Below are 16,408 nucleotides of genomic sequence, written 5' to 3'. Positions count from 1 at the left end.
CTAATTTATTTGGAAAATGTACACAAAAAAATGGAAAAAGCAGTTACAATATGAATCACATTCGATTACTACACACATATTGCTCTTAATCGTTTAGAGATTGTTGTTAATTTAAGTTGCAGTGACACCTATGATAGTTAGCACAAAGGTAGGTCTCTGCGTTACCATCAGCTGGAGCGTCGGGGGTGTCGGGTGTTTTATCAGCGTCTTCAGTTGTAACTTCAGCGGCGTTTGCATCAGAAGCATCAATGTTAGGGTTAAGGATTCTTTCGCACTTCTTAAAACCACCGCAGCCAGCTTGCGAGCAGCCCTCACGACAACCCATATCACAAAATCTCTTCCTGTAGTATAACTTTCTATGCGCAGTACAAGATGGTTTGTCGTCAGCGGCTGGCGCGTCGTCCCCGCAGTATGCGAGGCTCAACATCGCCGCGAGAACGAAGAAGACGAAGCAAGTGTAGAACTTCATGTTGTCGTGTGTCGATTTAACTGTACTGTCTCGTTTAATGGGACGGTTTATATACTAGTACTACCGCAGTTGTTGATAAGAACGCTATTAGATCTATGCAATGTCAGAGTTCATGACTGATTATGAATGCTGTTGAATTAAATACCGGCAAAATAGGAGTTATAAAGGATTATAAAGCTGAAGAGTTTGTTTTATTGTTCGTTTGAACGCGCTAATCTCAGGAACTACTGGTCTGATTTGAAAAAATCTTTCAGTGTTAGATAGCCCAGTTATCGAGGAAGGCTATAGGCTATAAAACATCACGCTAAGACCAATAAGAGCAAAGTACCAGTAAAAAATGTTACAAAAACGGGGAAAACTATGACCCGTTCTCTCTTATGTGACGCAAGCGAAGTTGCGCGGGTCAGCTAGTATATCATAATTTTCTTATCTCTGGTATATACGTTATACGCTGCAAGCATTACATCAGGTCATATTTTATTTTTGTTAAGATCGGCTAATTAAAATCTTGACTTTCAATTCATGTTAAGTATTGAGACTAGTACTTTTGACGGTAAGTCAACAACGAAGGCATATTTAATGCTTTTGAGTTGATTTAAATTTAACATGCTGTGTAACAAACGTCTATACATACATACCGTTTATGAACACTCACAAACTTTTGCATTTATAATATTAGCAGGATAATCTTTGTCATTGATGTTATCTGACCGTAGACCATTTCATACACTATCGGCTAGTATATAATAGCTTAATAGCAAAAAAAATTTAACCGCTGTCTAATATCACGATATCAAGAAAACTAAGGATTACTTTACTTAACAGGCATAAAATAATCTAAATTCTCGTTAACTTGCTGTATGTAACCAACTGACAGAAAAAAGACACAATTAAACATAAATTCTACCTATTTATGCAAAAGTGGTGACAGGGACTGCGATCAACTTTTTTTGACAAAACTTTATGATTCACATTTATTACATGACGTTATGATGGAAGTTATGATCACTGAATGAATTAAAGACTGCCAATATTATGGAACTAATTTATTTGCAAAATGTACACAAAAATGGGAAAAAGTAGTTACAATATAAATCAAATTCGATTACTACGACATGTTGCACTAAATCATTAAAGCATTGTTCTCAAATTAAGTTGCAGTGACACTTCTGTGAGTTAATACGAATGTAGGTTTCTGAGTTACCATCAGCTGGAGCGTCGGGGACGTCAGGTGTTTCGGGAGGGACATCCGCAGCGTTAAAAGTAGTAACAGCGTTATAGTTAGGGATTTGTTCGCACTTCTTAAAACCACCGCAGCCATTTTCCGAGCAGCCCTGACGACATCCTACATTACAAGCCCTCTTTCCGTGGAAAAACCGTCCATTTGCACGACAAGATGGTTTGTCATCAGCGGCTGGCGCGTCGTCCCCGCAGTATGCGAGGCTCAACATCGCTGCGAGAACGAATAAGACGAAGCAAGTGTAGAACTTCATGTTGTCGTGTGTCGATTTAACTGTGCTGTCTCGTTTTATGTGTACGACTTATATACTCGTACTACCGCAGTTGCTGATAAGAAAGGTATTCAATCTTTGCAATGTTAAAGATCATGACTAGTTATGTTCATTTTGTTGAAATAAAAACCGATCAAGAGCAAGCAAAGACCGGCATTCATTTATCTATATCTTTACTAATTATAAAGCTGAAGAGTTTGTTTGTTTGTTTGTTTGAACGCGCTAATATCAGGGACAGCGGGTCCAATTTGAAAAAATCTTTCAGTGTTAGATAGTCCATTTGTCGAGAAAGGCTATATATCATTACGGTACAACTAACAGGAGCAGATAAGCAGTAAAAAATGTTACAAAAACGGGGAAAATTATGAGCCATTCTCTCTTATGTGACGCAAGCGAAGTTGCGCGGGTCAGCTATTTATTATAATTTGGTATTCTTTGATATATATTTAATATATTTATGTATATTATTCGTCAATCGCTGCAGGCATTATATCAGCTTATATTTTATTCTTACAAAATACTTGGATCGGTGGTAAAAAATAGCCAAGCAAAATCCTTGTTGAAACAACTTACAAAAAAAAACAATATAACGTTAATCCACCTCCCTACCTGCCACCTACCTACTTATGCAAAAGTGGTGAAAGGGATTGCGATCAACTCTTTAACTCAATCTCATATCACATGACGTTTTAATGTAAGTAATGATCATGGAATGAATTAAACACTACCAATATTATTAAACTAATTTATTGGGAAAACTCACACAAAAAATGTAATAAAGTAGTTACAATATGAATCACATTCGATTACTACACACGTGTTGCATTAAATTAATATAGTTGGATGAATTTAATTAATATGGATGGATAGTTGTTAATGTAGGTTGCAGTGACACTTAGACGGGCTAAAACTAAGGTAGGTCTCTGCGTTACCATCAGCTGGAGCGTCGGGAGTGTCGGGTGTTTTATCAGCGTGTTCAGTTGGGACTTCAGCGGCGTTCAAATCAGAAGCATCAATGTTAGGGTTAAGGATTCTTTCGCACTTCTTAAAACCACCGCAACCAGCTTGCAAGCAGCCCTCACGACAGGCCATATTGCAAATCTTTCTCCCGTTGAAGAACCGTCCGTGCGCAATACAAGATGGTTTCTCGTCAGCGGCTGGCGCGTCGTCCCCGCAGTATGCGAGGCTCAACATCGCCGCGAGAACAAATAACACGAAGCAAGTGTAGAACTTCATGTTGAAGTGTGTCGATTTAACTGTACTGTCTCGTTTAACGTGTACGGCTTATATATACTGCAGGATGCATCAGTTGTTGATAAGAATGCTATTAGGTCTTTGCAATGTCAAAGTTCATGACTGTTTATGTTAGACAGGGATTGCGATTACCTCTACACAATTCTTATATCTCATGATGTTTTAATGTAAGTAAATGATCAATGAATGAATTAAAGACTACCAATATTACGCAATAAATTTATTAGGATAACGACAAATGGAAAAAAGTAGTTACAATATAAATCACATTTGATTTCTCCGTAATTGTTGCACTAAATCATTATTTAAAGCATTGTTGTTAATTTAAGTTGCAGTGACACTTATGATGGGTAAAACAAAGGTAGGGTTCTGCGTTACCATCAGCGGGAGCGTCGGTGGTGTCGGGTGTTTTATCAGCGTGTTCAGTTGAAACTTCAGCGGCGTTAAAAGCGTTAGCACCATTGTTCCGTTCAAGTCTTTCGCACTTCTTAAAACCACCGCAGCCAGCTTGCGAGCAGCCCTCACGACAACCCATATTACAAGTCCTCTTTCCGTTGAACAACTTTCCGTGGGCAATACAAGATGGCGTGTTGTCAGCGGCTGGCGCGTCGTCCTCGCAGTATGCGAGGCTCAACATCGCCGCGAGAACGATTAACACGAAGCAAGTGTAGAACTTCATGTTATTGTGTGTCGATTTGACTGTGCTGTCTCGTTTAATATGTATGGCTTATATACTACCGCAGTTGTTGATAAGAATGCTATTAGATCTATGCAATGTCAGAGTTCATGACTGTTTATGAATGCTGTTGAAATAAAAACCGGTGAAGTAGGAGTGGAACTCGCGCAAGAAGGGTTTAGTACCATTCAAACCTTTGAAGACAAAATACATAATATTCTGTGAACATTTCAAGCGTGTATCCGTCGTCGTTAACAAAGACAAGCAAAAAAGAGCGCTAGTTATATGGAAGCCTCTTTTTTCTGTTTAAAGTGGGGAAATGCTTTATGCATGTAATACACACTATGGGTGGAGTGCAGGGTTTTGTGGGACTTTCCCGCCATAAGGGCAAGTATACCCACTAATCCACCTATGTGTTCTAACGGCCGCTTTGCGGCGTGCAGCGGGATAACTGCCGAAACATGCACCGCAAGCCGCACGCTGTATGGAAGCCCCTTTAAAACTTAAGTTAAACATTTATTCTATCACGATTTATAGTATTTGTCGTTATAGCAGCTACCAAAAAAACCGTTTACTGCAAAAAAATCAAGTCCCTAATTGTCACGGTTCATGCGATACATACAGCAGTCTGATGACAGACAGACTGCAAAGTCTCAGTGATAGGGCCCCGTCATCACCTTTTGGGTACAAATGATCATAGGATAAATTAAAGACTGAAAATATTATGCAACTAATTTATTAAAAAAATACAACAGAAAAAGTGAAACAACTAACAACATAAATCAAATTCGTTTTAGTGCGACGAAAAATCGATGAACAATTGTGTAAAATTAGCCGCAGTGACACCTATACTTGTGCAGGTAGGGTTCTGGGTCGTCACCATCAGCTGGCGCGTCGGGGGTGTCGGGTGTTTCTGGAGTGGTTTCAACGGCGCTAAAGGCAGTGGCCTCACCAGGGTTAGGGATCTGTATGCAGCTCTTAAAACCACCACAGCCAGGTTGCAAGCAGGCCACAGTGCATCCCACATGACAAGTCTTTCTTCCATTGAACAACTGTCCTTCCACAAGACAAGGTAGTTTGTATTTCAAGTCAGTGTTGTCAGCCGCTGGCGTGTTGTCAGCGGCTGGCGCGTCGTCCCCGCAGTATGCGAGGCTCAACATCGCCGCGAGAACGAATAAGACGAAGCAAGTGTAGAACTTCATGTTGTCGTGTGTCGATTTGACTGTGCTGTCTCGTTCAATGTGTACGGCTTATATACTACCGCAGTTGTTGATAAGAAAGGTATTAGATCATCGCAATGTCAAAGTTCAGGGCTATTGATGCTCATGTTGTTAAAATAAAAACCGGCAAAGTGCGAGTTGGACTCGCGCACGAAAGGTGCCGTACCAACCATTTCTTTAAAGAAAAAATATAAATACATATCATGTGAATATTTCAAGCGTCTACCTATTGTCCGTAACAAAGACAAGCCAAAATAACGTTCGTTGTATGAAAATCCCTTAATCAAACTAAAGTTAAATATTTATTTGTAAAAAAAAATAACTCTCTGACTGTCACGGTTCATGAGATACGGCCTGATGATAGACAGATAGACAGCAAAGCCTCGGTTATAGGGTCCTGTTCTCGCCATTTGTTTACGAATGATCATAGGATAAATTAAAGTCAGACAATATTATGTAACTAATTTATTTAGAAAATGTACACAGAAAAAGTGAAAAATAGTAAATATATAACCATATTCTTGTTAGTGCGACGATTGAATTGTTGAAGAATAGCGTTAAATTAGCCGCAGTGACACCTATACTTGTGCAGGTAGGGTTCTGGGTCGTCACCATCAGCTGGCGCGTCGGGGGTGTCGGGCGTTTCTGGAGTAGCTTCGGCGGCGCTAAAAGCGGCAGCCTCACCAGGGTTAGGAATCTGTACGCAGGTCTTGAAGCCACCGCAGCCAGGTTGCAAGCAGCCCACACGGCATCCCACTTGACAAGTCTTCCTTCCGTTGAACAACTGTCCATTCGCAACACAAGGTAGTTTGTATTTCAAGTCAGTGTTGTCAGCCGCTGGTGTGTTGTCAGCGGCTGGCGCGTCGTCCCCGCAGTATGCGAGGCTCAACATCGCCGCGAGAACGAAGAAGACGAAGCAAATGTAGAACTTCATGTTGTCGTGTGTCGATTTAACTGTACTGCTTCCTTTAATATGTACTGCTTATATACTGCTGCAGTTGTTGATAAGAATAGTGTTAGATCTTTGCAATGTCAAAGTTCACTTCTGATTAATAAACAACAGTGATAACTTACGCGACGTATGATAGAAATGGGAATTACCAGTTTTTGTGTACGAATATTTTATCACAATTATCTGCATACACAGAGAATAGTATCATATTTTCTTTTAAAATTCTAATGGCTTCTACACACATGCCAGCGGCAATGCCGCCGGCACAAACTGTGCAGAGCTGTCAATACCCAGCATTAACGTTCGAATGCTAGGAACGAGTGATGCCGGCAAGCCTCGGAACCCGCAGCCACGGCCTAAGTCTAAGTGCCGGTGGCAAGGCCGCCGGGCACTGTGTATAGGAGCCCTAAACATCAATGAAAATATTCATCCTTAACAATACTACAACTGCGGAATCTGTTTTTATAACAAAATAGCTGAACTTATTTTAATAACATATAACAAGGTAGTCGATTGAGGAGCTCGTGGCTTAGTTAACTACAGCCGCGCGGATCGATCTCTGAGGTTAAGCTATGCTTGTCGAGGTTGTTCTGTGGATGGGTGACCATCTTATACATATCGAGTTTCTCCGTGTTTCGGAAGACAGGTTAAATTGTGGGTCCGGCTATCATTTACGAAGATCTTTGACAGTCGTTAGCAGTAGTCAGAAGCTTGAAAGTCTGACAACCAGTCTTACCGAAAGGGTATTGTGTACCCAGGTATTAGGTTGTGGAGGTCAGATAGGCAGTCGCTCCATGTAAAACAATGCTATCCAGCTGCATCCGGTGAGACTGGAAGCCGACTCCAACAAAGTTTGGAACAATGGCTAAGCCAATATATATATAAGGTAGTCGATTATATCCCATGGAAGGATAAGTTTCTTATAAAAAAAAAAATGGTGAAGGAGTAGCACACACAGCTTGAAAGCTTGGCGAGTAAAATTATCTGTTACCACATATGTAAAAAATACTTTTATTTCAATAAAAAAAAAAAAACACCTGCATGTAATATAATAAGTCCGTTCGCTCACTGGTAAAGATTATGTTTTAATGTATTACAGTTTCAAACCATCCCAACTAAAAGGTGACATCTGTTTAAAATTTATGTAGGCACTTGTTTTACATTATTAATTATTGTGACTCACTTCACGAAAACGTTCTCATTTGGCGTAACATGTAGGTGACCAATCGGTCTAGTTATTTTCCATAATACTCATAATAATGTTTATAAAATAGGTAAGTGTGACAACAATGAGTGTGTCTTAAAAGGTGGTGTAATTATTGCTCACATTATACGACTGTTAACTAACAAACCCTGACATATACATATATCCATGTTACTGTAGCTTGATGCTGTACAGTTAGTATTGCCGACTATCGAAAGTATGATATTTAGAATGTACTGCCAAAATAGTTCCTACGACGCCGGTCAGAGACGCAGATTAGATTTTCATACAAGATATTTCGATGACAAGCCGGTTGTCGGTAGTCGATAGTAGTAGAGAATCGAGCTACTGTAGCGCAATTCTGTATAATCTGTATTGTCGAGTATCGAGAGTTTGACATTTAGAATGTACTGCCAAAATAGTTGCTACGACGCCCGTTAGAGGCACAGTGAACGATATCGCTAAGGCGTTAATATTTAGTAGAATAGAATAGATAGGAAGCGTTTGCCATTTGTCTAGAGACACTGATTAGGTTTTCATACAAAATTTCTGTGACAAGCCGGTTGCCGGTACTCGTTACCTTATAGTAGAGAATCAAGGTACTGCAACGATGTTCTCTACAGCCTGAATTGTCGAAAATGGACAATTTGATATGAACAGTGGACTAAAAAATGTTTCAACGCCACACGCTAGGGGAGCTGATCGTGATTTCATTTAAAAAATTAACGATAGTAGATGGTGGTAGAACATCGAGCTATAGATCATACATACGTATTTTAGAACAAGTAACTTTTTAAATTTAGTTCCATTATTGTGTAACTCCGGCCGCCTCTTTTTATAATTATTTCAGATGATGAGAGACGAGCTTGACTCGTACAACCCGAAATGGGCACAGAGCCTTTGCTCGGCAGTGGGACGAAATAAGCTCATAATAATAACAATAAATAGTATTTTAAAAGTCCAATTTCATATAATATTCCAAACCATATTATGCATACCGAGTTCCTCCGTGTTTCGAAAGGTACGTTAAATTGAGGTTTCAGGCTGTAATTTTCAAGGATCTTTGATAGTCGTCACCAGTAGTCAGAAGCTTGAAAATCTGGCAAAATCTGGGTTGCCGAGATCCGACAGACAGTCGCTCCACGTAAAATATTTAGCTGCATCCGTTCAATTAGACGCCAACTCTAACATAATTGGCAAAAACGATAAGCTGATTTATTGTATTGGTAGAATTCGGCTTAAATCCGAATAAACGTCAAAGAAGGAATAAAAAAATGGTTTAAACCTTTTTTAAAAATGCAGAGAAACCTATAGATTACTATCATCAAATAGTTGCAAAACCCTTAACAGGTATCACGTTGTTTACATTGGCGGTACAGCTGTTTGTAGAAAAAACTATCAAAAAAACAATTCAACATAAATTCTACCTTCTTAATGACACATGATTTTATAATGTAAATAATGATCATAGGATAAATTAAAGTCTGAAAATATTATGTTACTAATTTATTTGGAAAATGTACACGGAAAAAGTGAAAAAAAGTAAATATATAACCATAATCGTGTTAGTGCGACGATTGAATTGTTGAAGAATTGCGTTAAATTAGCCGCAGTGACACCTATACTTGTGCAGGTAGGGTTCTGGGTCGTCACCATCAGCTGGCGCGTCGGGGGTGTCGGGTGTTTCTGGAGTAGCTTCGGCGGCGCTAAAAGCGGCAGCCTCACCAGGGTTAGGGATCTGTACGCAGGTCTTGAAGCCACCGCAGCCAGGTTGCAAGCAGCCCACACGGCATCCCACTTGACAAGTCTTCCTTCCGTTGAACAACTGTCCATTCGCAACACAAGGTAGTTTGTATTTCAAGTCAGTGTTGTCAGCGGCTTGCGCGTCGTCCCCGCAGTATGCGAGGCTCAACATCGCCGCGAGAACGAAGAAGACGAAGCAAGTGTAGAACTTCATGATGCCGTGTGTCGATTTAACTGTACTGTTTTGTTTAATGGGTACGATTTATATACTGGTGCAGTTGTTGATAAGAATAGTATTAGATCTTTGCAATGTCAAAGTTCACGTCTGATTAATAAACAACAGTGATAACTTACGCGACGTATGAAAAAGATGGGAATTACCAGTTTTTGTGTACGAATATTTTATCGGAATTAACTGCATATGCAGGTATCATACATTCTTACTTTTAAAATTCTAAGCATTAATAAAATGTTTATTTAAATTAACAGTAGTATTTTAAAGTCCAACTTCATATTTAAAATTACAAAGCTATAAGAAAGCCTTCCGATTAATTACACTTTTCATAACAGTAACAGCAAACAGCAATCTATTAATAATTTAAAGTCTAGAGAACTTTAAAATTACAAATATGATCAAACATGTAATCTACGCAGGTACGACTAGATCTACCTAGATCTATGAAGGTGACCCCGGTCCAATAACACGTAAGTTGACAGTGTTGTTAGTGTTGATACTAATCAATTGTGAACTTTGCTACTGCCAAGAAAATCTACTACACATCTTATCTACAACTGCGTAGCGCTGCAGACTATATAAAGTGTACGCATAGAACACGAGAGCATAGTCAATCTACCCACGACAACATGAAGTTCTACACTTGCTTTGGTTTATTCGTTGTCGCGGCGTTGTGGAGCGTCGCTTATTGTGACGACGATGCTGCTGTTGGAAGTAATGCGTATAAACTACCAATCCCAATACCTTGTTTAGCTCAAGGCCAGTTATTTAACGGAAGAAAGACTTGTACAGTGGGATGTGCAGTTGCCTGCTTGCAACCTGGTTGCTTGGGTTACGATAGATGCGAGCAGATACCTAATCGTGGTGAGGCGGCCGCTTTTAGCGGTGTCGCTCCCGCCCCTGATCAGCCCGCCACCTCTGAAACACCTAGCACTCCTGCAGCCCCAGCTGATGGTGATGATTCGGAACCCTACCTTCACAAGTACAGGTGTCACTGCAACTAAATTTTAAAGGAATGTTGTAACGATTTTTTATTGCGATAATTGATTTATCTTTTCTGTGTGTATTATTAATAAAGAATAAGATGCATTATATTGTTTTATTCAATATTTTCTTAAGGAGTATTCTTTTTTTAGTATTCAGCACCTTATTTTGTATTGAGGTCTGTAAACTGTATCCACTGGTTTCTGTTATAATGATCACAATATAGGTTGTCAAAAATGTCATTAATGAAGTCACGTTTTAGTCAAATAATTTGGAATGAATTTACTACATTGTTAATTCGGTTTTCCACATGTCTTTGCCAGTCTTTCACGAAAAGCCAGGTGAAGACCAGATCCGTCATTCGTTTTTAAGTTTTGCAGACATATTACCTAAATTTTTTATGCACATTTTAATGATCAGTCTAAAAAAATACTTGGTTTTGCTCTCAATGTTTTTAAAAACCAGTAACCGTTTTGGCATCATTGTTCACAAACTGGCTTGTTCCTATACTAAATACTTAAAGTACGTGAGAGAAACAATGTTTTGTACAACACCATCCATTCATTGTGTTTTGATGAAAGAAGGAGTTTCTTAAGCTTTTCTACGCAGTGCTGTTATTCAGACGGCATAATACTATTATCCTTTGCTTTGTTAAGTTCATTTAATATTAAATGCGCTTCATATGAAGAGTAGTAACAGGAACAATACTTCTATACTTTCTTACTTTTTTAAATAACCACCGCCTTAAATATCAAGTGAAAAAAGGTAGTAAGTCTAAAAGCGAGATATGTTGTACAAATGGTTAAAAAAAGAAACTTATTTTAAATTTATTTTAATATTTTCAAAAGAATTTCAAACAATAATTCCGCTTCTTTAATTTAATCTAGCCCTCGACGTCCAAGCACGTCGTCTATTTAGCCCAAAATAAACCTCTCGAGCCTAGAAACCATTAATCTTGGTCGGCTTTACATTTAATTAATATTAATTATTTCTCTTCTAACGATCATTTTTAACTGCGGCAAACTCTTTCGGTAATTACTGAGCTGTCTATTACATAACTTCCCATATAGACACAACATGTTCAATGACATAGTATCAAAGTCATCATGGTTCACGATCACACGATGCAATTATATGCAAGGTTTATTATCTTTATACATTATATAATTGTGTAACGTTAGAATATAGTTATCAGCTCGTAAACAGGGTCATACCTAAGCATCAGTGCCAATAGTAAACATTGATAACCTTACGGTCTTAACCCGCACTTGGCCCGTGTGGTCGATTCAAGGTTTCTCTCTCTTCTCCCGAAAGACCTTTGCCCAACCAGTCGGTAATGGATTAAAATTTACGATTTGGTTAGAAATATGTCAGTTTGATACAAATTGTTATAGTGAGTGTATTGAGCTTATATCAGAGGTTCATGGGTAAATTGTTTGAAAAAAACATTCTTTCAAGTTTTTTCATGTCATGAAGTAACATATTTTTCTGTCAGGAAACAGAAAGAAAAGTGATTACCTCATTAAAATTCTGAATACCAAGCAGCAATTATTTTCTTACAAGTACTTTGGCTACTACAATGTACAGCATTAATTTTAGTTTTAAAAAGACAGACACTGTTTTAACGTTACGATTTTTATCTAAAAATATAATATTTAAATATTATTTTTCGTCGTCGTGTCTTCGCTTGCTCAAAACCCTTAGATTTGTATCGGCCCAAAACTATGTAAGGTCCAAGCATAGCGTATGTTTAGATATAACACTGGCTGACTCGCGCAACTTCGCTTGCGAGACATAAGAGCGAATGGGTCAAAAGTTTCCCCGTTTATGTAAAAAAAAAAATATTGGTACTCTGCTTCTATTGGTCGTAGCGTGATGATATATAGCCTATAGCCTTTCTCGATGGACTATCTAACACTAAATTAATTTTTCAAATCGGACCAATAGTTCCTGAGATTAGAGCGTTCAAACAAACAAACAAACTCTTCAGCTTTATAATATTAGTATAGATACACATTCTGCTTCGCCATTTAGTATTTCAGTGCTTTATTCGATTACGATAGTCAAAGAATGTCTTGCTCCGTTGCTTAACATTTTTTGGTCTAGTCCACTTACAATTAATAGTCTAATGATTAATGAATGTACTAGAAATCTTAGCTAACAAGTCATAGGAACAATTTGATCTCTTTATCAGATCTTGAACTTACAATCATAACTTGTAGTACATAGTCTTAAAATAAACATCTTATCTCAAACGCAAATAGGTACTGAGTACAAGAAAATGTTCCTACTTTCCATAACACTTGGCTATTCAAACAAAAATATCGTACTCCATAAATACAAATAAGGTTTATCCTAAGCAAATATTGGTCTTCCATTTATTATTCTATCTGAGTTTTGCTTCGAAATTTCACGATAATTCGAAGCTATCGAGACAAATAGTAGTATAGGTTTTTTGATAGAATTTGTTACTTTGCCAAGTTCATCTGTTTACTTTTTGTTTGCCTTTTTGCTACAAATTTATATAACAAAAGATTAAAAAATGCTTGAGTCCAGGCGATTTAATAATTTATATGTGTATTTAGGTTTTAATCTTATCCATTTTGAGAAGTTATATTTATAAGTTCACTTGTAAAAGTTGTCGGGTGTAGTATATTTTCACATTTCATTTAATTTCTCCACGTAATAGAGGTATAGTTATAGAGGTTTTATACTATACTTTGAACGTTTGTTTCGTTGTACGACTTCACGCCGTAAATGTAATTTACAATGCGTGATTTGTCTTTATCATTAAGTTATTATACAAATAGATGCCTAGCTTAGTTAACTTAACCCTTGTCATTGTGGTATAAATAAAATGGTTTGTTTGCGTCAAAAATAAACGTTATGTACAGCTCCGTAACCTTTCAGTTATCTTAAAAGCTTCAGTAAACCGAGCATCTGTCATAAAAGCGCATTTTCTGCAGTATAGAGTTAATGTCTCGGAAATTTTAGAATAGATACGGGTGACACGGTTTTTGCTTGAATGAACGATTGAGTTGAGCGATAGAGGGTAAAACACGTAATGCTAAGGAAAAAATGCATAATGTACCTAAAATTCTATTACTGTTATTATCAGTAGAGTGAATAGCATATATAAAAATATGAATATCTATTTTTGTTTTTAAAAATGAATAACATATTTAAAAACAAAAATAGATGCGTCCAATCCACCCTTACGTTAATACTTAAAGGAACAAATAACTTTAAAACTCCGAATGAAGAAATTTTCGTTCTTTGTTTTAATTTTGGTTTGTTTATCGTCGTTAAAGCACCGGATTAATAATATTGTACTTACATGTAGCACGGAGCCGAGATATCATGTGGTGGGTACACCAATATTGGAGGTGAGGGCACTGGGGAGGGGCTATTCTTGCGCCTGCGAGCCACGAACACACCAGCCATGATGATCAACAACAGAAGCGCTGCGCTCGCGCCACCGGACGCCACAAGCACTGCCTCTGTGGACAATTGAAACAGGTTACAATACTCTTGCTTATGAAGCGGCTACGTTACCCAATAAAGGGGACAATTTCATAGCTGAATAAGTATTTAATGTGGCAAATGTATTAAACTGCTATTCAAATTCCATGTAATGACGTATCTAATACTCAACCCAATGGATAAAAGATTCTGATTGGTGATTTCCCGACTAGATATCATACATTTTCTATGAGAATTTGTTCAGCACCCTAAACGGGTACCCGAGGAACTCATTTTATAGTACATTTAAATCTTAAACTGACTCTAGAAAGTCGCACAACTGTAATCATAATAACATTTACATAACTTCCTCTTCCTGGACTTTTCATAAAAGTTTTTAGGAATTGTATTAGGCCTAAAATCACCAAAATAACACCGAACAAAAAGTTACAAATGTCTAGCAAATATTTCTTCCTGAATCTCTAACATTTATACTAGGAAAGTCTTTCGCAACTTTTACGTTTTCAATATATCTCTAGGGAATGTGAAGGTTTATTGGATAAAAACATAACCGTAATAATAGGAAATGACAGTTGCCCGCTATATCTCACATATGAAGCAAAGTGTAGTGTACCTTTAGGCGATAGCTTTAAGAAATGTACAGGGAATATAGTTGTATAGGTGAAGAGATTTTTTTTTTCGTAAAAACTAGAATTAAGATGAACTTGAGTTTACCAATGGTGTTTTAAGATAACAGTACTCTTAATAACTATAAGTGCTTTTGGTGTCAGTTTTCAGGCAAAAAAGCGTTCAATAGTCGGATATTTCTTTCCACTTTTTTCAGCATGGCTGTAATTCAATCGTTGATATAACAAGCCAAAACAAAGATATACAATATTTCGTCTCAAATGACTATCCAATTTTGTATCGCAAAAAATATGATTTATCATGTAGCAGTGAATATTTTACGAGAGTGCTATTAAATGATTACGATGTCGTATACGCACACGCGTAAACTACGACAAACAATAAAATAGAGCACGTCCTTTATTAGGTTATAAATGTTTCAGGACACTTGAATATGGCGCCTAGACTTTTCGTAAACATTTTATTAACTAAATATTTTATTTCCTAATATTTATACTAAACTTCTGTACCTACATTCATGATGTTAGATTATTTTATTAATTTTAATCTTCCATTTTGTACAATGTACATAGAAAAACACGATTACTTGAAAATCTATTACACTGTCTCCATACATAAAATATGTAGCACAATGAATAAACAATAGAATTAAGTTAGTTCTAATGTTTGACTTTTGTAATGAACCCTCAGCTTGATGAGTTTTAACCAAACTACGAAACACGGGACATAAAACTAAACACAAAAGTTGACACAACGCAAGAATTGACAACTCATGATGAGGGACCCGAACTGAAAAACTATTCAGACAACTCCGATTTCCCAAGTGAAATCTAGACTGAGTCTAATCTTTAGTGTATTTACTACTCGTACATCAAAAATATCTCAAGCCAGTCACAAAATTCCAGCACTTTAATTTAGCCGCTTTTTCGCTGTGTATTCATGCAAAAATAAAAGGTTCTAATCGCATAAAACCTGCGGGAGAGTTCTTTTGTGCGAAAGCCTTAAATGAATAATTAATTTTGTGTGTTGCGATGCTTGATTGAACTTCTCAGTGGGAAATTTAATTAAATTTAGGGAAACTCGGCTTTTCACAATTGAAATATTTCAAATATTTATTGTACGAGTAAGCTCAATTGTTACTGAATGTAATAATTAGCTTTTGTTGGCGGCACAGCTCGTGTGGTATATGTCAATAAAAGCGTTCTTTCTCATTGCGAAATTTAATTAAAACCAAATTAAAGTAATCAATGTACTGGAATACGATAAACCGCTAGTAACTTTTAGATGAACCGGCATTGATTGGCATTTTATATTCTTTTGATTGGGCAGTAAATAGTGTATTTGTCACATAAACTCCTAACGCACAAATACATTCCTTTGAATACTCTTTAACATTTTTTTTCTTACTTCTAATCTTCAGATGGAACAGTAAATTCATTCAGAAACCTAGATCTCCGTCTTACCAAGTACAAATAGAGATATGTCGCCTTTCACTTTTACGTAGTAACTAGGTTACAGTCCGATTTCCCTGAGTCGATTTGTGAGGGAAGATTTATTGAGGTTCCCTACATTTTGTTTTTCTGTCGGTCTACAAGCTGAATTTATCACTTGCCTTTTACTCGTACCCTTGAAGAAGTATAGTCTTGCCTAGATTTCTAACATTAATTAAAGATAATAAAGTGTATTTACGTAAGGCTATTGTACGTTATAAATAACGCAATGATTTTTTTTTGCTTTACAGTATTCACCACAATCGACAAGAGTTACGAAGGTTCAATACCTCAACTTTTTATTTCGGTCAATTATTGAGACTTCTTGACGCGAAAATTTTGGAAAACTGTTTGACCCTTCCTATGTATAAAAACTGAAGTCAGAGAGACAGTCGCTCAGAAAACGGTGCGCCGCAGAGGCAGTAAAATTAATAAACTTGTAAGTATCAATTAAAATGTCATTATGTTTTTGAAAAACATCTAGCCAAATGGTACTTGTCTGACTTTGGTGAAGCAGACCAATATAAAATAAGTTAAAATCAATAACAATTTCAGATATA

General features: G+C 37.2%; 1 protein-coding gene across 2 annotated transcripts in view; it reads right to left on the bottom strand.

Moving 5' to 3' along the window:
- LOC142979314 (synaptotagmin-15-like) overlaps positions 1–16,408 on the bottom strand; it is a 90,495-nt gene that overhangs the window by 48,397 nt on the left and 25,690 nt on the right. For both annotated transcript variants that reach the window (XM_076124163.1, XM_076124162.1), the window contains exon 4: positions 13,586–13,748. In XM_076124163.1, coding sequence (XP_075980278.1) covers positions 13,586–13,748 — 163 coding nt within the window. The remainder of the gene's footprint in view (positions 1–13,585; positions 13,749–16,408) is intronic.

Source organism: Anticarsia gemmatalis, chromosome 16 (genome assembly GCF_050436995.1).
Source record: "Anticarsia gemmatalis isolate Benzon Research Colony breed Stoneville strain chromosome 16, ilAntGemm2 primary, whole genome shotgun sequence".
Classification (NCBI taxonomy): domain Eukaryota; kingdom Metazoa; phylum Arthropoda; class Insecta; order Lepidoptera; family Erebidae; genus Anticarsia; species Anticarsia gemmatalis.
This window is presented reverse-complemented; position numbering and strand designations above follow the sequence as displayed.